This window comes from Rhinolophus hipposideros (assembly GCF_964194185.1).
Source record: "Rhinolophus hipposideros genome assembly, chromosome: 3".
In the NCBI taxonomy this organism is placed as follows: Eukaryota; Metazoa; Chordata; class Mammalia; order Chiroptera; family Rhinolophidae; genus Rhinolophus; species Rhinolophus hipposideros.
In genome coordinates this window covers 24,379,616-24,403,464 of record NC_138049.1, presented here as the reverse complement: position 1 = coordinate 24,403,464, position 23,849 = coordinate 24,379,616, and the positions used below count along the sequence as shown (strand labels likewise).

Here is a 23,849-nt window from a genome sequence, read left to right as displayed (position 1 = left end):
CCTAGGCCATCACAGGAGAAAGGGGTCATCTCTCCCTTAGCCCATCATGAGATCATCTCGAGAGTGTGGCTCCTCTAGTCACTCGTTCTCTCTTTGTTCCAATGGGTTGTGTGTGTGTGTGTCGTTGAACCAGTTCTCCAGCTAAGGACTGGAATGGGCTAACTGGCTTAGGCCTAGGCTACAAGGCCCACTGAAATTCCAGGCTCAGGGAAGGATGGTTTCCTCAAAACAGAATTAGGGTGCTGCTTCAGCAGGGGGGATAGTGGGTGCCTGTCAACCGAAATAAAAAATGGTGACTGTGTAGATGTGAGCTTCTTGAGCACAGGAACTGTCACTTATGCTTCTTTGTGGCTTCTGCATCTAGAACATGAGAAGCAGATGTTCAATAAATAAATCAATGCATTAATGACTTGTTTGAGTTTTAAGTGATATTTAATTTTTTTTCTATTTATAAAACTTATATATGTTCATTTTAGAATGCTGAAATATATTTGAACAGTATAAAGACAAAATTAAAATCACCTATAATCTCACCACCCAGAGCTAACACACTAATTACATTTTGGAGTATTTCCCTTCTGCAAACGGTGATATCCATTTGTATGGTGGATTGCCATTTGTATTTTAACTTTAGCACTATCTTCTACTTTGTTATTGATACTTCTCTGAAAATAGGTTTTCTTAATAGTGGCATAATAACTGGCAAGGAATATATATGTATCTCTCCTCTATTTTGAGCTACCATGTTTCCCCAAAAAGGAGACTTAGCTGGACCATCAGCTCTAATGCATCTTTTGGAGCAAAAATTAATATAAGACCCAGTCTTATTTTAATATAATAGAAGACTGGGTCTTATATAATATATAAGACCAGGTATAATATAATATAACATAATATAATATAATATAATATAATATAATATAATATAATATAATATAATATAATACCAGGTCTTATATTAACTTTTGTTCCAAAAGATGCATTAGAGCTGATGGTCCGGCTAGGTCTTATTTTCGGGGAAACACGGTATGTAGGTTGTTATTTTTATTTACTGATTGATTGATTGATTGTCATTGAAGAAATGGTCTGACTAGAGAATAGAAAAGAATAAAGGAGCTGTCAGCCTGTGGCGAGCCTGAAAGACTGGCATTCTCCTTTAAGAACTGGCAATCCTAGAAGCTTGTGAGCTGGGAATGGCATGAAATAGAATGACAGAACATTAGAACTGGAAGGCACCATGCCCTCATTTTAGAAACTTTCAGTATTTTACATATGTCAGGGGACTCGTGTAGAATGGATTTGGAAAATGGAGGGGAGGAGAAAGAAAAATAGAGACTAGGACACCAATTCGTGGAAGAAAGATAGTCTATCCAACCAACGTCCTTCCCTCTATCTTCCCACCCACGTTTCCTTCCAGCTAAAGTTCCTCTTACCTTCACAGCCAGACTTCTTCAAGTCTGTAGTGATCACTGCAGTATCTATAGTGATTGTGTCCACATTCTCACTGTCTACTCACTCTTCAACTCCTGGGATCTGACTTTTCCCTCCATCATTCCAGCAAATCTCAGTGAAGAAGAAACACACAGACCTCAATCTAGCACACCTTGTCACACCCGTCATACAGATCCTCTTGGCCATCACTGAATATACCAGACTCCTGCTTTACTTGGCCTCCATGACCACGCCCTGCCAATTTTTATAATGCCTTGTGAGCTGCTCTGTTCCCTTTGCCAGCTCCCACTCCTCTCCCTAACCTAAATGTTCGAGTTTCACAGGAGTTAGCCCTGAGCCCTCTTCTCTTCCCCCAACCCCACTGGAGTTGAACACATTCATACCAACAGCTTCAGTTACGTTTCTGAGACTGTGATGCCCACATTTACTCACCAGTCCACACCTGTGAGCTGGCATTCAAACCTCAATGCAGCTACTTACTCAACATCTCTACATGAATGATTAGGGCTCATATGGCCACTTTGTGACTTCCTTTTCTCTTTTCCCCTTCTAGCTCTTTCTTAGCATTTGTAGAGATGGGCACTGTTGCACATCCTGAGTGGAATATAAACCCTTCTGTCAGATGAGGAAAAGTATGACAACTTGGTTGTTGGGAATTAGAACCTCCCCTTGAGGAGCAGCAGCAAGTTGTCCTGGACACTGGCCCTGCCATGCTGACTTGCGTGGCCTTTGAGCTGCTCTGTGTCCCTGAAGCTCAGGTCTTTGTTTCCTTGTTATCCTGTCTTAAGGACTGACCTCAGTCCTTCCACTTCCTCCCAGGGCCTTGTGGCATCTGCACCGCTGACCCTACTCATTCCCTCTTTCTGTTTCACGCATTGCCTGGCTTACGCCAGGGTTTTGTCCCATTGGCCACAACAGGCCCAGATCCCATCATCATCATTTTGGGCCTGTTCTTACTCCTGTGTCTCAGGGATACATTTGCTGTCCATTGTTCCCTCTGCTGTCTTGGTAGAGTGGGGAGAGATGTTTCTCTTTCCGCAATGAAAATGGCTCAAATTGACAGGGCTTGTTGACTCTAAGCAGTGAAGAGAGGAGTCAACACCGTTTGAGATGAAAAACTGAAGATAAACTGGAGCTGTTAAATTAGAACAGTTTTCTGTTTTTGGTTTTTCTTGGAAGAGGATAGTGACCTTTTCATTGTCTCTACAATTGGAGGCAGCAGTTGTGTGAGTAAGCCACAACAATGGTGAAGCACTGAACATCCAGACTGAATTAATGAGATTTGGGGATGAGCCTTCCATCAGTGTTTCTAATTATAGTGTGATTTTAAAAAGTTTGATCTACTATGGCATAAATGTGTTCAAGAATAATGAGACGTAGCATGAAGTGCTTTGTGAACTTGAGAGTCTCTCACAGGTAAGTTATCATTTAAGGTTTTGAAACTGTAGTTTCAAGGAAATAACTTTCTCTATTTCTATTTGAAGAATATAGTATTTTAATCAGTTGTAACTAGGTGAAATTGGCATTCTGGTTCAGGTTAGGGATTTAACTATTCATTCTGTGTCTCTATCGGGAAATGTGTCCTGATTTTTAACCTTCCCCAGGGCGGTCTCGAGGCTACCAAGGGAGAAGGATTTTTAAGTATGAATGATTTGCATACAGAGAATTGAGAATTGACTACTTTATAATGATAGACACATCTAAGGAAAAAAGAAACTAACAGTGAAGTTCTAGACAATGCAGATTCTCATTTTGTGCAGATTTATTTTTAACTTTGATTTTCCTTTTGCAGAAACCCTGGGTAGCGTGGATACCATTGTCAAGGTCCCTCCACACTTGCTGAGGTAAGAAGACTGGAGTTGTATAATATAGTGGAAGTAAACATTGCCCATTGTGTTTTCCAGAAGTCCCAGATAATCTCAGTGGTTTATAGCATAATACCTGCTGACCGTCGGCTTCTATGTATCCATGAACTGGGGTATTTCATGAGGTTGGCACAATGGGAACATGATTGCATTGGTTTCTACCTGTCTGTGGAGTGAGTGGTCAGTGAGCCAAAGGAACCCGCTGTGGAAGTCAGGGGTGAAAGGATAATGGTCAAGGAGAGAAATGACTATAATCTAAGTGAGGATATGGGCATTGGACAGTGTCTTCTACTCCAGATTAGACAGTGCGCCCCCCCCTAGGAGGATGCAGCTCTCCACCATGTGGGGTGTATTCAAGCTCCCATGGGCCCCTCAGCTGGACACCATCACACACACTCTGTAGCCACATGTAGCAGCCCTGAGACAGTGAATGAACCTATTTCCCCACTTTTCTCACTTCCCTCATCCTTTTATTCCTTCCATTATGAGAGAAATACGTGCCCTTTGTGGAAAATTTGGAAAGAACAAATAAGAAAGTAGTTCATAATTATACCACCTAAGGAAAATCACTGGAAACAGTTAATAGATTTTCTTAACAATCTTTTTTTCCCCACACACACATATATTTATAAATTAATGTAAAATTATATTTATAAATTAATGTAAAATTATATTTATAAGTTTGTTTCCTCCTTGTTTTTGTAGTCAACACCATAGGAAGAACATTTTCTAATGTCAATATATGTTCTTCAAATTAAAATGTTGCATGTTTTTCCATTATACGGCTGCTGTAACATAATTTGTGTAACAGCATTTTTATTATTAGACATTTGGATTGTTTCCAGAGCTTCTTTGAGATTATTAAAAATGCTGAATTTACAGTCTCTTGTTGGATGTAATTTCTATACTGTCAAGATACAATGATTTATTAGGTATTTTCTCTCTTTTCAAGTAGATTGAACAAGAATTATGTTTCGGTCTTTTTAAAAAAAATTATTACTTCTCGTGTAGTATCTGTTACGGGCTGATATACTGTGAGGGAATCCATGTGTTAATCAAACCAAGTGTACTTTTGTGAGCATAACACTTCTAAATGGACAGAATTCTGGCAGCAACGTTCTTGCCTAGAGGAGGTGAGTGCCAGCTGGGGTGTTCATGCCCAAAGGAGAAGGTGAAGACTCTCCAGGAGAGACAAAGGCATGGATAGTTTAAGGGAGACAGTTTCCTGGTCCCCCACTCCTATAAGTACCCTTTCTTAAAACTGATTTGCTTCCAAATGGATTTTGCAGGTTACTTTTTACTTCTTGGCTTTCAGCAAAATTGAAGGAGGTTACAAGTTAATAGACCAAAAAATTTTTTTGATAAGTTTTCTGCATTCTCTTCTTATTTATGTAAACAAGGTTTCTTACTGTTTACATCTATAAAGGTGAAAAAAAAGGTATGGAATTAGTGGTAAATCCTACCTTGTTATAGTAAGAGGGAGTATTCATCTACAGCTGTTTGAACAAATTCAGGAGAACAATAAACTAATTCTGTCCATTTCTTTAGACATGCATTTCCAATAAAATTGTACTTTCCATGTTAACTTTCTTATAAGTAGTTATTAATGTTGTTTGGATCAGATATGGTCTTTAGTAATTATAACTCAAACCAGAAGAAAATTGAATACTTCTAAGCCTTATGGCCATAGGAAAATTTTAAAAAATCACTTAATACATACTTTGTTACAGAGAAATATAATACACAGATTAATAAAAGCCTCTTAAGCATAAAACATGTAACATGGAGAGAAAATTCTGTGGGGAAGTGGAATGGAAATATGAGTTTAAGGAGAAAAGAGAACAATGCAGCCTTCTTTACTGTTAAAGGGGAATTTGTTCACGTATATTTGATGGATAAACGTGGTTTGCATCCTGGAGAGGTATTTAGATTTCATTAGCTACATTTAAATGAGTGATATATGTTTTAATGAAACATCTTAATAATTCTAATATGCTAAAATTATAGCCTTTGCAATTAATTACAATTCTAATGAAAATTTAAATATCAATTTAAAATGTGTGAAAAACAGAATTTAAAAATGTTCTTAGTATCTATAGATGCAAACATGTTTAATGACATTGCTCTATATGTTGTTTGCTAGTCCGAAGGGCTGTTGAACCTCCAACGAGGTTCTCTGTGGTTCTGGGTCTGTGGTAAAAGGTCTTCCTTCAATATTAGGCCAAGATAATGATACCATAGAGGCTGCTGGTCTGTGAGTTGGAAATGTCCATCAAAAGACAACTGGTATTTTCTAACTCTTGGTGTGTGTGTGTGGGCAGATGACGAGGAAAAAATACAGTGTTAATGGGCCTACGGATATATGTTTAGACAGTTAGCTTTCCATGGCCTTGAGGTTTACCTCAGGGACAGATAGCCATCTTGTACAACCCATAGGATAGTCACAAAATTGGTGAGAAAGATGCTGGATGAGAAGCTGTGGATGAGTATATATAGGTGTCGTTACATATCTTTACCATTATTAGAAATGTAATTCAGAGCTTTTGTTCTATGATAAAGCGCTGATGATTCTATCCTTGTAAGTGAAGGAATATGTATTATCGAATTCCAGGTGTGCAGTGAGGTCAGTCCAGCATTTTTATACAGAGAATGGAGCCATGTGAATAAGGCATCGCAAATGTGAGCGTTGCACACAGATTTTATATTCTGAAGGAGAAGAATGAAGACACACATAGCTGGAAAACACTGTTATGAGGTAGCAAGTGCAAATTTATTGTAGAATGTTATCCATATAAGGAGTTTCAGTTTGACCATGATATGCAATAGTTGGGACCCTTTTGAAGCCTCTTTTACAGTACAGGAATAAGCCATAATTACAATTAGAAAGAGCCATCGATTCAATAATGCTCTGATTTACTATTTTACTTTATTACTGGGATGTGATATAATGAGGAGATATACTGTAGGAGGCTTTTCCCTCTTTGTTGTGTTCCTTTAATCCTTTGGTTCATCTTCCAGGCACTTTTAAACCCAGAGAGCACTTACTCTGTCCAGCCATCATGTTTAACATACCATTTTCTTATGGTTTGAGCACCTGCTCAAAGAAATCGAGTCACTGTAAATATTTCTCTGCTCATGAGAATGTGGATATGTTAATTCTTTTAAATATTTTTCTTCTATTATATTTAGTCTATGAGAAAGAAACCAGACTCATAAACTTGTATTCTCCTGATTTTGTATTCAGATTGTTTCCATTTCTGTTACATAATCACCACAAGTGATTATTTACAGATTTTGTTGTTGCAGGTTTTGAAAAGGGCTATAGGGGATAATTCAAATCACAAATATTTTTACTGTGCTGTATTTCTTAGTTTTTTCTTTTACCATTGATTGACTGCTTTTCATGCTATAAATACATTAACATTCTGATAAATAATTACTGATAGTGTTTTGATCAGTTCTGTCTATTAGTAATGATAGCTCAAAGAAGAAAGTTGAAACTGTGAGAAACCTATATGGTTGTAGTATCTTTTTTTCTCTTTCATCATGGATTGCTCTGAGGACTGCTTGTACAATCTAAAGTCCAGATGTTATGTGAATGATTTTAGTGACTAGATTCAGTCATGCATTGGACACTGTAGAGAGAAACCCATGATAGGACATTTTAGATGGAATTAAAGACTGGTCAGGCGTTGCTTGTTGCTGGCCCAGATTCTCTCACTGAGTAATTGCCCACTGTCCTTGTTGAAGCAATGAACTGCTTTAGCAACAGGTGAAGGAATTCACGTAGAGGTCCCAACGAGCTTTAGTGTCAGGGTTGGAGGAAGGTCCAGGGAATTTGTCCTATGTAATATTTCCTGAATTTGTTAGTATATGGTTTTGTGAAAATCTGTCCACTTTCCTGCTGTTAATATTGCTTTAGGTTTGGGGAGTGAGTTTTAAAAGTCCTTATCTTCCTCTATAAGGAGCCTGTACCCTCATTGTCTTTGCTTCTCTTTCCCATTTTCTTCTCTTATACATCTTCACAAGGTTGAATAAAACCTGTGAATTACTGGGCCATTGCAGTGTCCCTACATTCAAGAAAGATGTCATCAATAGCTCAGGTTTTCCCTTAGATTGGGGGTACCATTTCTGTATCCTCCTTGTTTTATAAGCCAAAGGCAGCTTAGGATGTCCCATAGTAGTCACAGACTTGGTAAAACATCTCTGACCAAGTCAAGTAACCATTCATAGCCCCTGACTCCATGGTTGTTAGCCACAAGTTTTCTGACCAAGAAATAAATAAGACCTGGAAGCCTGACCAAGAAGTAAATAACAAGATGTTTGCTGTTCTCTGACATCCTTCTTCTTTACCTTCTCACCACCTTTTTCCGGTGGTTTTGAAAATCAAGTGATATAATCAAAATAACCTGGTCATTTATGGAATTTTCAGGGCTGTTGTTGTTTTTGCTATGAACTTTCAGGGCTGATTCCTGTGTTTTGTGAGGCTTTCACCAACCTTGTCTGGCAGGAGCTCCTGGCTGAAGCCCACAACTTCTATAATGTTTAGCTTCTTGCAAATTGATGCATTGGCTATCCCCATCCATGCCCTGGTGTCCTCATGATGGCTTGTTTATGATGATAGCTAGATCTGTCTGATATGATTTTTCTCTCTGAAATGTTGGAGAGCTTGTATTTTATTCAACCCTGTTTGTTAAAAGGAAAAGAGCTTATGCCTCTTCTGTGGACCTTTCAGTACCATTGTTGTTTGTAGTTAGTGCCTCTTCCAAATCATTCTGGACCTGCTGGCACATCCCCAGGCAGTGTTCCCCCCACCCCCCATCTAATGGACTCCTACAGTGTTCTGCTTGTGAGCCTTGGTTGGGAGTGCCCAGTCGCTCTGCTGGCATCTGGGCCAGAATGCCCTGTCGGCTGTCTTCACCAATGCATTTGAGACTCCGAATTCTGGTGGCTGTGGGTCTGGACGCCCTCATATAGATCTATATTAATATGCAATGAGGTTGCTTTTCACCCTATGCCAATGCCCAGAGACTTTAGGCCTCTACCACTTTGGATGTCATGACTGAGCTGTTGGGCTGTCTGACTTACCACCCCATCTTCCGTATCAGATTACCCGGGGGATCACTCCCCTGGGCCTGGGACCAAAAGGTTCACTCCCCAAGGCCCGGGACTAGGGTGAGGCTAGGGAGGCCGAGTCACGTAAGTGCAGGACCAGATCCTGTCTTCATTTAAAATTTTAATATTTTGTTCATCATGAAATTTCTGTATTAATTTTGAGTTTTTAAAAATGTGGCATTAAAATATTATTTATCCTGATGACTGAGTTTTGTGGTGCTTCCTTAAATTTTGTGCCCAGGGCCAGGGCCTCACTCCCTTAACCCAAGGTCTGGCCCAGCTCTCCCCATCCTGTTGGAAAGTTCTCATAGCCACAGGGGCCATCCACACTCAAGTCAAGCTTTATTCTGCCTCCTCCAGATTCCACAGACTGTTTTCTTACTAAGGACGTTGGTTTCTGTCCTTCTCTGAGTGGAACCTCAGTGGCGTACGCCATCAAGGAAACAACCTCCTTCCCAGGACCAAAGCTCTGTTTAGTAAGCACCCAGTCCCAGGATACCCTCTCCCACATATTCTAGGGTTTTCCTGAAGGCACTTTCCAGCCACTGCCCTTTCTCCCTCTGGCCCATCTTATAAGTTTAAATAGAGTCACAAGTTCTCTTCCTTCTGCTTGCTAAAACTTGGACTAAAACACCAGGTCTGGACGTGTTTGATTAGCAATGCAATGCTCCCCTTTATGTGGGGCACAAAACTACCAGGGGAGCATTTTGTGAGCTGCTCTCTTTATCGAGATTGCCTACTGTGTGTCTTATAACATGCATCCTTTTTGACCTTTTCATCCTACCTATCCTTGAAGATTGAGCTGCGGTTGGTAGAAGTGGACCATCTTTCCTTTATGGCCCCACTATACTCTACATAATTCTGTCATGGCACTTACCCATCAGGTTGTCAGTGGTTAAGGATTCTGAGGACCTATCCTCAAGGACCTCATGCATATAAATTAGTCATCTTTGCATCCCCTCGTTCAGTGCCTTATAAATGTTTGTAGGGTGAAACTGCTTCTCCAAACTCTGTGTCACACCTCCCAGAGAATCTGTGCCCTCATCTTTTAGATCCTTGGAAAACATAGTGTTTGGAAGAATCCATGCCAGAATGGAATCTCGCCTTTCGCAACAGAACTTCTACTATCTCATTGAATGAAAGGGTTGATCCCAAACAGTAGAACCAGAAGCCCAACAACCAATCCATTGACCTGAGCTAGTATAGTCTCAAATCCCTCACTCTCTACTCCACCAAAGCCTTGACTAGCTTCATGTGTATTAGATCAGGGGTGAGGAGTTGGCGGTAGTTATTGGGACCCCTATGCCAAAGGATATTGAATATACAGGGTTGCAGCTCTCACTGGGTTCCCATGAAGAGACCTTGCTCTTCATGCTTCTTGCCCTACCCCACCCCCAACATGAATTCGACTTAGAGTATTTCTGTTCTAAAGAACCAAAGAAATTCCAACCCCTCCTGCTCCAATCCAGGATTTCCTCTTTCTCTTAGACCAGGTTACTTACTTACAACAGGATGGGTCCAGAGAGAGAAAACTGTCAAGGGAATCCTTGAGGTATCTTGTTAAAAAGCAGCCATTGGCACTGAATCTCTTGTTGGCATTTCTCAATGCACCTTGGGAACAATCCCAGCCATTATCCAGCCATGACCCAACTGCCATTTTGCTTACCTTTCCTGTGACTTTTCAGAACCAACCTCAACCTAATTACTTTTCTTCTGCCAGTTATAGTTCCCAGAAAGACTCCAGCAGCCTTTCTTCTCATTTGTTTTTGTATGTGTCCCCCAACCCCTCCTGTTCCCACCCTGGCTGAACCTCTGCCCAGCCCTCTGCTTCATTTTACTTGCTTGGTCCAGATACTTCTATCAACCCAGATGCTCACATGTCCTCCTTGTCTTGATTTGGGGACCTACTGAGTTTTCATGTAGAGTGGGAGTACTCATCAGCACTTATGCTTGGAGAGAACCATCTATAATAGCTTCCCATTTTTTGTATGATTTTTTAAATCAATTTTAATGCTTTAGTTCTGTGCTTTGAACCCTGGACCAACAGGATGTTCAAATTTTTTGTTTGTATGTTGTTCCCCCTCCTCCCTCCTTCCAATTCCAAGTCAAGCCTCAGTGTGGTTATGGAGGATACAGCTCATTGGCCCATGGGGGAATTGAACCGTCGACCTCAGTGTTAGGAGCCCAGTGCTCCAACCACTTGAGCCACCCAGCTGTCCTGTTTGTTTTTTAATTGAAGAAATCAGCATGCCTACCGTATATCAACTAGGAAGGATATATGATTTAAAATGGATGACAACAAATATCTCAATAGCAGTTTTAGCAGGCATTTTTGATCTCATCGCTGTTATTTCTGCCTTTCTTGTGTCACAGAGAAGTGTTGGGCTCCCCTTGCTACCTCCCACTGTCAAGAGGGGGAAGCAAAGAGTGCCCGTGTAGAATGCCCAGGTCCTGTCTTCAACTTGCGCTAACTGAATGGATGATGTCAGCATAAGTGCAGGACATATGCTTCTGATGAGGCGTCCGCATTATTCCAGGTGAATTGCAAACATCTGTGCTTCTCCTGGATTTAAATTCATCTTGAGGTCTCCTCTCTTGCTGATTTCTGCCTTTCCTCCCTACTGTAGCTGACTTCTCTGTGCAGAGGCACACAAATGTAAGTTTTGGCTCTGTTGATCTATTTGCTGGTTCTGCACTAGAAAAGAGAGAGAGAGAGAGAGAGAGAGAGAGAGAGAGAGAGAGAGAGAGAGAGAGAGAGAGAGAGAGCGCCAGGGAATAGGAGGTTTAAGACACTTTGGTTGGTCTAAGCCTGGCTCATTATCAGTTCAGAGAATTGTGTATCTTAGCGAGCCATGAAAGGAAATATGAAGTGAGACATTGAAAACCTTGCTGGGAATCAATGGGAACCATATAAGTGAGCAGGGCTTGTCCTGGAGTCACCTGAACTGTTCCAGCTTCCTGAGATCAGGCTTACCCTAAAGAGCCAAGCACAATGACATTTCCGTGTTGGCCACAAAAACCAGATTGCAAGGAGAAGGTGGAGTAGCCTTTGGCAGTGGTGATGCTGAAATCCATGTTAGAAAGCAAGGTGACCTGAAGATCTAGTTTCTCTTTTTTCCTCTCTTTACTGCTGTGGAAGACAAAGAGTATTCCTTTCACCTTTTACCAGAGTATAAGTGACAATACTCTAATATTTCCTAACTTACAAATAGCTGCTTCTGTGTGTTATCTGCCAGCCTGTAAGCCAGTCCTAATGGTTTTCATGTTCTATTCCCTTTGATAAGGAAGACCTACAATTAGTTCTCAATTATAAAGCTCTCCTTGTTAATAGCCCCTGACCTAAAAGCACTTTTAAATGATGCAGTCAATTAAAGAAGTGCCCAACCTACCCAAGCTAAGATGTAGGGGATATTGGGCTTGAGTGATACTCTGTGATGTGAGCATGATATTAATGTCCAGAAACCAGCCATGATCACTTGTCTTTCCTTTATGACAAGTCGTTGATGTCTTTATTTTATAGCACTTGGGTCTAAAGGGAAGTGTTAGGAGGAAGTATAACTCCATTTTGAAACAGTATAACAACCCAATCATGAATTTCGTTTTTTGGGCTTCTTCATTCCTTTTGAATGGGATGAAGGTAGAATTTTTGCTGTGCAAATTATTCTGTGCGTGGTTTTCATGATTAAATGGTGCCTTACAGGCAATTTAGGTCCAAATTTCCTTCCATTTCAAAGTATGCCTCTGAGATATTTTATATTGATGGGTTATGAAAATGGATTCCAAGGGATGTGTAGGGACCTGAGCTCATCAATTCAGTCATGTAAAAGGCTCCGTGAGGTATTGGTATCTCTTTTTTTAACCCTTTAGGACTTTTCTATTGGGGAAGACACGGTCCAAAGCATCATATTTAGTTGCTTTGGACATCTTTGTGTATTAAATATTTCACATTATTATTGTAGTTTTATTTTACTGCATATTTATATATAGTTGAACTGTTTATAAATCAGTAGCTTTGTATAACTACACAATACCTGGTGTATTGTTTTCAACTTAAAGCCAATAAATCTGACATAGGAGATCTCCCTCTACCTATTCTGTAATCCAGTACTCTGTTAATATGATGCTTCTTAGCATGCTGAATGGCCTTACGACTCACGTTTTCCCAACTAAATTTGGGGCACGTTAGAACATAAACTGACATTTTTTTAAACCTTTATTATGTGCCAGAGACTCTCTCAGATGCTATACATGCTGGTCTCAGTCCCGACAGCACTTCTCTGAGGCAGGGGAGACACTGAGGCTTGGAGAGACCCTCACGCCAACCCAGATAGAGTCAGGACAGTTGGACTCCATTCTTAACATTACAGAATATTACCTATCCCATTATAGATTTAACACAGAAGTTTATTTCTTCTTATTTGTAATTTATGTAAAAAGCTGAGCTATATAAACCTCCATTGCATGCAGTAAATTATTTGCTGAAGCACCATTATTGAAAAGAGTTCTTGAGAAATCTGCTGTATTTAGCCACTGTTCATACGTGTGTGCAATTTACTAATGTAGGAATATGAATAATATGACCTTGGATTGAAGTAACTTTAAAAGCAATTTCCAAGGAGCCAGAGCTTTTCAAAGTGGGACATGTGGCCTCTATTCAGACTTAGGGAAGAGCCATGAATTAGAGCTATCGGGTGTATTGTGTATATACATGACTTTGCCAGGAAATGGCCTAAACGGACTTTTCCTCTCTGTAAGGCAGAAGGAGACCTTAAGATAAAAGAAACACTAGTCTGGAGTTGATGTGACTACCCAGTGGGGAAGCCTGAGTAATTATGTAATTAAATAACTCACCCTATCCTCTCTGAGCTTCTGCTGACTTGACGGAGGGAAGAGGCCAAGTCACAGCTAAGGTGGTTTCTTTAGGGAAGGTTATTAAGATGAGGAAACCTGCAGAGTAACCAAGAGAAGATTTTGTGTAGGGCTCATCTAGAATAGATCATGTTCTAAACTAAAGAAATGCTTCTAGAATAGATCATATTCTGAGTAGGAGCAAACCTGGCCTAATTTTTAATCTAATGAAGTCCAGAGAGAACTGCTGTATTTCAAAATTGTTTCCCATGAAACTGTAACCTCCCCCATTTACTTGATTTATTTTGTAAGCCCCATTTTTATTTATTTGTTTATTTATTTATTATATATTTATCAGCTGGGAGAAAAATCTTTCAAAGACAAAAGGGGGTTTCGTATGCTTATTTCAGAAACTATTAGTAGAGAAGATAGTGGGAAGCTGTGTCCAGCTATGCATGGGTTGTTGCAGGGAAGGACAAAGGGAGGGGGCTGGACATAGAGGTCTCCCAGGATTGAGCCATGGGAGGGCGGCTGTATTACCCTATGGGATTTTAACTCCAACTCTGAAAAGGGGGAGGGAGATATTCATGTGTTCCAGAGATAGTAAAAATATAGATGTAATTTAAAGTCAATTGGATATTTGATTACGAAAGAAAAACAGTTGTTAGTTTAAGGTGTGTGTGCCCAAGCATGTAGTACAGTGACTCCTTTATAAATATTTGTTCGCAACGATTATCTTTAATGTCAACATCTTTACTGGAGACATCTGGAAGGGGTCCTGGGCTCTCGTGAAGGAGAGAGTGGCAGGTGGGGATGGGTGTCCTGGATTTGGAGTCAGAGGCAAGCAAGCAATGTTCTGTGTGCTGGGAACACAGTGGGGAACAAGACAAAAACTCCCCTCCAAGAGGCTTCCCCTTTCTGGGGGGAAGTAAACAGATCATTGAAATACACACACTAAGTCCTTGATCCAAGTCCTGGTTCTCCTGTGTATGCCCATTGGGACCCTGAGCCACTCATTTTGCTTGTCAGCTTCTATAAATGGAGATGGACACTGAAAGATGGACACTGGTGAGGTGCCTTTGTTTCCCCAGTGTGATCATTGATGGCCCGGTAGATGCAGAGGAAATAGATCTAGAGGGACCCCATTGCAGGCCACAGAGGCAGACTGGGCCTCCCCTGCAGGGCTCAGTGTGCCTGCTGCCTCCTGTCTAGGAGAAGAGCCTCTGTTTTACCTCCTCCATCCTCTAAAGCTTTTTAACATTTGAGAGAGGTTTATTGAGATAACTGACATAACATTGTGTAAATTTAAGGAATACAATTGGAAGTTTGTACCCTTTGACCTCTTTCACCCATCTCTCCTCTCCCCCATCTGTGGCAACCACTAATCTGCTCTCTGTTTCTATGTGCCCGGTTTGTTTTTCAATGCCACATGTAAGTAAGATCATACATTGTTTGTCATTTTCTGTCTGACTTCTTCCATGTAGCATAATACCCTCAAGGTTCATCCATGTTGTTGTATATATAGCATTGTGATATTGTGGTTTATGATAAGAGATATGTACTATATTTGGCCTTTGTCTGCATTGCTGGCACAGAGTCCCTAAAACTCTTGGAATTTTGTTAAGTGATGAGAGCAATAAAGTTGTCCTGTTGTGTTAATTAGGTGACATTGGAAAACCTATTGGATAGGAGCTGGTTGTCAAGAGCCAACCCCATGATTAGAGGGTTGGAACTTTCAATCCCACTCCCTGACCTCCAGGAGGGGAGAGGGGTGAGAGATTGTAGCCAGTGATTTAACCAATCATACCTGTGTAATGAAACCTCCATAAAATCCCAAGGACAGGGTTCGGAGGGCTTCCGGGTTGGCAAATATATGCAGTGCTGGGAGAGTGGCGTGCCTGCAGAGGGCATGGAAGCCCTATACCCCCTTCCCACCTATCTTGTTGCACGCATCTATTCCATCTGGCTGTTCCTGAGTTACATCCTTTTATAATAAACTGGGAATCTAGTAAGTAAAATGTTTCTCTGAGTTCTGTGAGCTGCTCTAGCAAATTGATAGAACCAAAGGAGGAGATCATTGGGACCTCCTATCTGAGGCCAGTAGGTCAGAAGTACAGGTGATAACCTGGGTCTCAAGTACGGATGGGGGACAGTCCTCTGGGACTGAACCCTTAACCTGTGGAATCGGATGCTACCGCTGGGTAGATAGTGTTTGGAGTTGAATTATAGGCTATTGAGCTGGTGTTGGAGAATTTTTTTTTGGTGGTGGGGAACCCCCCCCACACACACTTTGGAATTGGGTACATGACGCCTTTCATCACACATTTTCCTTATCCGTTCATCGGTCACATTAATGCAGCAGTTTTGAGGCTTTGTAGTCTCAAGACGTTTTACACTTTTAAAAATTATTCAGGACCCCAAGAGCTTTAAAACTATTTTTGGATTATAGTTACCATATTCGACATTAAAATAGAAATTTAAAAATATTTATTAATTCATTAAAAATAATGAGCCTATTACATATTAATATAAATCACTTTCTATGAAAAGTAACTACTTTGAAAACAAAAACTTAGAAGAATTTTACATTTTTTGCAAATCTCTATTACTTGGTTTAATAGAAAACAGCTAGATTCTCAGGCTGTGTCTCTATTCAATCTGTTACAATCTGCTGCTTTGATTGAAGTAGATAAAGAAAATCCAGCTTCTATAGATAAGTGGTTTAAAATCGGAGGGGAATTTTAATCACTGTTTGAAATAATTGTGGATATTCTTTTTTTATAACTCCGTTGTATATTCCTGAGAGATTGAGAATGAAAATAGTTTTGCTTACATGGACCCTCTGAAAGGGTCTCAGGTGTCTAGGCTACACTTTCCTCCGCATTTAAATGCCAGAATGTCAAATCATTCTTTCTTAAGAGTCTCCAGGTTTTCCTCTTACCTAAGGACCGGAGGTGCTCTCAGCCCTGCCTTCTCTGGGCATTGCCTTGGAGTCTGGAGCCTTTAGGACCGCACAGCAATCAAGCTGTTATGCTTTGGAGGGAGGTGCTATCCTGTTAGCACAGGCCTGTGGAACTGTTACCTAGGTCACTAATTATACTTATACCATTCCTCTCGCTATGGCAATTGCCCTGCAATAGCCCTACAATGTATTCCTTAGAGGGGTCTTGTGAAGATTACATAAGATATCAGAAAAGACTGGTACTTTGCAAAATGTGCAACAAATCATAAGTGAAATATCACTGATAAAATAGCTCATGGTGTTTTGACTGTTTGAAGCATGATTAAGGGTTTTTTGTTTTGTTTTGTTTTTTTACCTTCAGTGATGAGTTTCAAAGTCTGATTTTAGATAGGAAAACAAAGTTCTGACAACAAAGTAGCAGATAAGAATCTGGATTTAAGTAATTATTTCCGATTCCTAGGACTACAAAGGGGCATGAATTGGTCCTTGGGAATTAGAAATAAATCAGTCTGGGCAGGCAAGATATGGAAAACTTAACGGTGGCAGTTCTAAATGTTCTTTAAAATAAATTCTGACATCTGAAATAAGGGAACTGAAATCAGATGCCGCTCTTATCAGCGTTCCTCTTCCATTTTTACTTGGACTCAAGAGACTTCTTTAGCTGGCCACTTTGTGACAGTCCACAATGAAGGTGGCTGTTGATGGAGTATGGGGGTGGGCGGAGGACACCAAATTCCCAGTAGTACTGCAATACATACCGACCGAAAGGTAAGGCTTTGGCTGTGTCTTTACATGGAGAAAGTGCAGAGATTTTCTTAGTTTAGGAGGTCATTGTTGGCTATTTGTGAATTATCTGGGCCATCTATCATTTTCCTCTGGAACTGAAACCTTGGTTGCCTACTCAATATCCAACCACTACCTAACCCCAACAGAACAGGACTGGGTATCAGGCTCTACCTTTATTATCAGCCCTGTGCTTCAGGGGAGGCTGCCCCATGTAGACACGACAGCCTGGTCTGGCATGGGCTTGTCCTGTCTCAGATGTATCAGAATGGAATGTGAGAGGGACCCTCTCTCAGTCTTGTGCTGGTGAAGTTCTTCCTCTGAAACTTAACACATCCAAATGATGGTTGGAGGGGCGGGGCTATAGCTGTTTTGAAGTTTGAAGGGAGACAGCCAGGGGATAAAGCTGACATAGAAAGGATGGATCAGCAGAAAGATGGAAAGAACCTGAATTCTTGGCTGTGTCATGGGAGCACTGAATTACCTAAACCTGGAGCCAGCCTGCCTCCTTGTTCAAGCCACTTAAGGAGTTGGATTTCCTTTCACTTGCAGCTGAGAGCACCCTCACGGATACTTGCTCCCTAAAGGAACCCATGTGACCCTCAGGGTCCCCAGGGAGAGAGGAAAGCCCAGGTGAATGTGGCAGCCATAACAAACATGAAGATTTATTGGTGGGACCCTTTTCTTCTTGTTTGGCTGCCATTTGGCCATATTGTTGTCCTTGTAGTTTCTTGTGCAGAATAAGGATACGGAAATTCTACACTGAGTGTTTGGTAACGTTTGTGAAATAGTAAAAGAGAGCTGAGCCATCTGTGGCATCTATAAGGTGTAGGCTCTTGGGGTGGGGCTTTGGCATTCTCTCACGTACCCTGGGCACACAGGTGCACAGTGTGGTCTGTTTCACTGCCACAAATAACTGATTGACTTGTGTGCTCCCTCACCCAGACTCTAAACTCCATCATCCTTATGCCCAGGGCCCTTGCTATAATGTGCCTGCCTCACAGTATTGAAAGGTGCCAGTTATGGAGCATTGGTCTATGCCAGGAATTTTACTACTGACTTTATGCTTTATTTTATTAAATTTTACCATGGGTACTAATATAATCTATATTTTAATGATAAGAAAACTGAGGCTGGAGTGATAACATCATTTGCTTGAAGTCACACAGCTCATCTATGATAGACAGAGGTTTAAATACAGGTCTGACGTGAAAATTGTTTTTAATGAGTATATTCTATGCCTTTAATGCGTATTTGCTGAATACCTATCATTTAGATGTATTCAAATAAAAACTGTTGTTGTCCCTGTTTCTTCATTTCACCTTTCACCTTCGGGAAATAAGGCACATATGTCTTTACTTGAATTTGGCTCTTCTCTAGAAATAGGCTTTAACAGAGTAGATAAGTTATGAATTCATTCAGCTATAAGTAATGGAAGCCTAACTAACAGTGGTTTAAAGAAGACGGGGCTTAATTTTCTCATTAATAGGCAGCCTGGAGGGAGGCTGTCAGCAGTGGTTATGTCCAGGATTCTGTTGTCCTTCCATTATATTTGACTCTTCATACAACAAAATGGCTGTTTTGGCTCCAGTCATCACATTTCTATCCAAGAGAGAAGGCAAACAGACAAAAGGCAAAAGGGCAGTGCCACTTAAACAGATCTGGTCCTTTTTATTAGGAAAGCAAAAGTTTTTCCACAGCTACAAGGGAGACAGGAAAAGGAGACAGGATTATGAGGAAAGTCTTAGACCAATCTGGGTCTTCCACTTGGGGGAGACCACATTGCCAGCTTTTAAAACCAAGTTGGAATCCAGTTACTAAGAAGGCTGCTAAGACTGCTAGCCACACATTTCAAAGAAGTAGAGGCTATTAGCATTTGGAGAGGTGATAGAGATATCCCCGTCTTGCAGGTAAGACAGCTGAGACTTCTGAAGAACATGTGTCTGAGCCAGGACAAGAGAAGAAGGCTCATTTCCTTAGACTCTGCTGCTTTCCTCACTACACCTCCCTTATATTTCTATGAAGTGTTTGCTTTCAAAGCTTTTCATATCTCTACTCAGTTTATTCTTCCCATCCTTTTGAGAAAGATTAGGAAAGGCTGAACCTTCCTAGTGTCTTGTGAATAAAAAATATTCTCCAGAGAGAGCTAAGTAACATGCCCAGGGTTATATTCTCTATGTGTTGGCCAAAACAAAACCACAGATCTCCAAGTTGGACCAGAGTTCTTCTAACAGACCCCTTTGCCTTCATGACACTGTAGAATTCCATTATGGCCATCACACTTAAAACCAGAGCGAGGGGCTCCCTGCTCCGACACCCTGGGCTTTCAGTTGGGCAGGCCCAGCTGCACTGGCACCCCAGCAAGGATGGCTCTGGCTTCCCAGGGATGACTGAGTGGAGTCCAGCCTGCATAGGGATATCGGGCCCCTCTGTGTCCCCAGGGAGAGATGACAACCACCTAGTGTGGCTATGAGTGGCGATGAATAAGTGCCCATAAACTTGACCATGAATGTTGATTTGACCCTGTCTTCAGCAGTGGGTTCCTGGTCATTTTGATCCTGCTCAGCATGTTCACGCCTCCCCAGGCTGGAACGGAGAGTGCCTCGTTTCCTCCTGACACATTGGGGAAAATACCATGATGTGAATAGTGTGTCGTCACCCTGGTAACAAGGCCTCTGCGCAGCCGAAAGAGTATTTAGGTGATGGAGTCAATTCTGTGTTCTGCAGTTTAGGGATCTCTCCTATGGACATTAGGATAGAAAAAGAGTGTGTATGTTGAGGTTTCGGGGGGGAGATACCTCTCTTTAGCTAGAAGAGTTTATGGAGTGGGGTTTTACCAATAAAAATAATAATTGTAGCAGACTAACAATGGTAGTGTTTTAAATACTTGAATACTTGATAAATTTATTGACAAATTTCCCTTTCTCTCATGTGAATATATTTATCAAACTTGAGGATCTTCGCTTGATTTCACTGATCTTGTGGGCACCCATATATGTTCTATTGCAAACTCACCAAGTCTCTGGGTTTAGGACATTTACAGACAAGCCTGTTGCAAAATGGCTGCATTGCATTTGCTCTTTGTGGTCTCGATTGAATATGAATGCGGAGAATAATAAGGTCAGGCCGACTTATGTTAACACCCATGAGAAGGAGGGTCTAGATTGGCCTCCTGGTTTACAATGCTCTGAGTCCTTTGCTGTCCCATTTTCATGCCCTGGACTGGATTGTTGTCAGGCAGCTTTTTACTGCCTGAGTTTTTCGGTCTTTAATTATTCTACTAAGAGAAGAGTCTGCTACTGTTTTTTTTTTTTTTTTTTTTTTTTCTTTTCTCTTCAGTGCATAAAAAAAAACCAACTGGGCATATTTGTTTTTCTCCCAGTCTGTTTCACAGAGGAAGGTCATACAGTTGTGTGCTAGAGTTGATATTACCTTGAGTGGAATAAAGCAGCCTGTTGTTAATATATTGTTACGAATGCAGCTGCCTTCAGGGGACTGGGTTCGAAGGTAGTTTAAAACATGCTGAAGGGTAACTGTAATGCCCCATCGCAAACACAACCTTTAAAATTCAATTTATCCTGAGAAACAGTCTTGTCTTCACATCAGAGAGTGCCAGACCTGAGGCTACTGAGTAGCGGATTAATGTAGATCTTATTTAGCTGACTCTTCAGGCTGGCAGAGAGAAATATAGAGTCTATACTATGTTTAAAGCAGACAACGAATAAGGAAACAAACCAACCTTTTTGGTTTTTACACAAGGCCTATTTTTAAAAAGTGCTTGGAGTGCAGAATCTATTGGGATATTCAGTCATTGAAGCACCACAAATATACCATATTACTGCTGGGAAAACTTGCTGTTTATGGGAAAATAAAATTTTACATCATTGTTCTCCCTCTGATGCTTGTTGCCAGAATGAATTGCTTAAGGGGAGTGATTGCTGTACATGGATGGCAGAAAGTGATTTTCGATGCCTGAAAGAACTACAGAGACTCTAACTTCAAATTATAAAAAGGTGTTATTTCCCCCCAGCTTTACTGAGGTATACTTGCCAAATAAAATTGTACATATTTAAGATTTACAATGTGATGATTTGATATATATATATATATATATATATATATATATATATATATATACACATTGTGAAATGATGACCACAGTCAAGTTAGCACATCCATCACCTCACAGTTACAATTTTGTGTGTATGTGTGTGTGTGTTGTGAGACCACTTAATACCACTCTCTTAGCAAATTGCAAGTATCCAATATCGTATTGTTAACTATAGTCACCATGCTGTACATGACATCCCAGAACTTACTGATCTTATAACTGAAAGTTTGGACCCTTAGACCAATATCTCCCTATTCCCCTACCCTCCAGCCTCTGGCAACCACTGTTCTACACTCTCTTTCTATGAGTTTGACTTTTTTTGGATTCCACATGTAAGTAAAGTCATGCAGTATTTGTCTTTCTGCCACTGGTTTATTTCATTTAGCATAATGGTCTCTAGGTTCATCCATGTAGTTGCAAATGGCAGGATTTCTTTTTGTGTTTATGGCTGAATACTATTCCATTGTGTCTCTATCTATCTGTCTGTCTATCTAGAAGGAGAGACATCACATTTTCTTTATCCATCCATCTTTTGATGGACACTTAACAAGACATGGTTGTTTCCATGTCTTGGCTATTGTGTAGAATAGTGCAGTGAACATGGGGATGCAGATATCTCTTTGAGATACTGATTTTGTTTCCTTTGTGTATATGCCCGCAATGGTATTGCTATATTTAGTTTTTTTGAGAAATCTCTATAGTGTTTCCCCTAATGGCTGCACCAATTTACATTACCACCAACAGTGCACAAGGGTTCCCTTTTCTCCATATCCTTGCCAAAACTTATCTCTTGTGTTTTAATACTAGCCATCTAAACAGATGTGAGGTGATAGCTCATTGTAGTTCTGATTTGCATTTTCCTAATGACTGGTGACGGTGAACACCTTTTCATGTGTTTGTTGGACATTCAGATGTATTCTTTGAAAAAACACCTATCTAGATTCTTAGCCCTTTTTTAATTGGGTAATTTGTATTTTTGCTATTAAGTTTTATGAGTTCCTTGTACATTTTGGATCTGAACCCTCATCAGATCTATCATTTGCAAATAATTTCTCCCATTCGGTAGGTTGCCTTTTCATTTTGTTGATTATTTCCTTTGTTGTGCAGAGCCTTTGTAGTTTGATATAGTCTCACTTGTTTATTTTTGCTTTTGTCGCCTGTGCTTTGTTGTTAGGTCCAAAGAATCATTGCCAAGGCCAGTGTCAAGGAGTTTTTTCCTATGTTTTCTTCTAGGAGTGTTATAGTTTCAGGTCTTCTGGTTAAGTCTTTAATCCATTTCAAGTTAATTGTTGTGAGTGGTGTAAGATGGGGTCTAAAAGGTATAATTTTTGCCTATGATATGAAATACACTTGTTTTAAATTATTTAGAAAGTAAGAGCATACACACGTGATAAACTGGTGAAAAATAACGTTTTTGCATTGGGAAGTATGATCTTTCTACAGAAAATTCACAAGCCTAGAAAATATAATTATTGACCCACAATGCCATATTACTTAAACTACGCATTAGATTTCATTACAACTCTCCTTTATAGAGGAGATAGAAGCCTAAAGAAGGTAAGATGTGCCCAGTGATAACTGATAAAGTCTGAACTCTTAACTCTTGCAGTTGGCTATAAAAGTCAGATCACCTGGAGATAATAAATCTTAATATTTGGTTTATTTTCTTCTGCGTGTGTCTAATGACAATTTTTAGGTCACATAGTATACATGTTATTTTCACTTAGTATGATATCATAGCAAAAAATGTTTTTCAAGTCATTGAGAGTTCTTTAAAAACGTTTTAAGAGCCATTAAAATTCCATCAAATTGATGTACCATAGGGGGAAAAAAGCCATGTTACTATTTCCCTCATTACAGTTACGATCCAAACAATTGATCAGAAATTGGCATAAAAATCCCAGGGAGATCGCCCCCTTTTTGAAGGTATGGTCTCGCTTTTTAAATTTAGTAAGCCATTATAATGCTAGTAAGGTAGTTCACAAGGACGTTCATTACCAGTTGATTGTGAGCCAAAGAGGGTTAATAGGTTTCCCTCCACAGCTATTTAACAACATTCCTCACCATCTGTGTAACCAGCCACTGTCTGCCGTGTTATGGGAGTAGAAAAGGCACTAATCTTGCCAGGAGGGCTCTAGGAATGCTCCTGCAGAAGTATGAAGGAGGGTGGCATTTGGAAAGATAGAGGGACGTGTGAATAGAGAGTACTTGAGGCTCAAAGGCACTCAGCCTGTGTTTGAGGAACAATTGTTAGCCTTGAATGGTACAGTCTACCATGGCACTAAGGATTAAGCTTTAAGGTACTGGCCTTGGCCTTGCCATTGATTCGAATGAGCCTGATGCTTAGCTTCTATACCTTGGGTTCGTTTTGACAATTTAATGCTTGACGTTTTACTGTTGTAGATAAAAAGCCAATAAAAGAGTGAAGGATACAGTTTTTGTTTGTTTGTTTGCTTGTTTGTTTGGTTTTTACTTTCTGGGACCTGTGGACCTGTACATCTTATATCTGAGTTTGCTATTCAGACAGAAGCAGGTCTTCATTTTACTTTCCCTGAGAGAAGTGGGGGTTTTTGTACTCTCTTTCATGTGCTGGGTTGTTTTGGGGAGCACATAAGACAACTGAAAAATTAAAACTTTTTATTACTTTGGTTAATTTCCAGGGATGCTTATGCTTATTTCCGTGTTATATATGCCTTTCCCGTCCCCTTTTGGC

General features: G+C 40.4%; 1 protein-coding gene across 3 annotated transcripts in view; it reads left to right on the top strand.

Annotated features, from left to right (window-relative positions):
* The window catches only part of ARFGEF3 (ARFGEF family member 3), a 153,476-nt gene that overhangs the window by 3,385 nt on the left and 126,242 nt on the right, over nt 1-23,849 (top strand). For all 3 annotated transcript variants that reach the window (XM_081045116.1, XM_081045115.1, XM_081045117.1), the window contains exon 2: nt 3,245-3,296. In XM_081045116.1, coding sequence (XP_080901242.1) covers nt 3,245-3,296 — 52 coding nt within the window. The remainder of the gene's footprint in view (nt 1-3,244; nt 3,297-23,849) is intronic.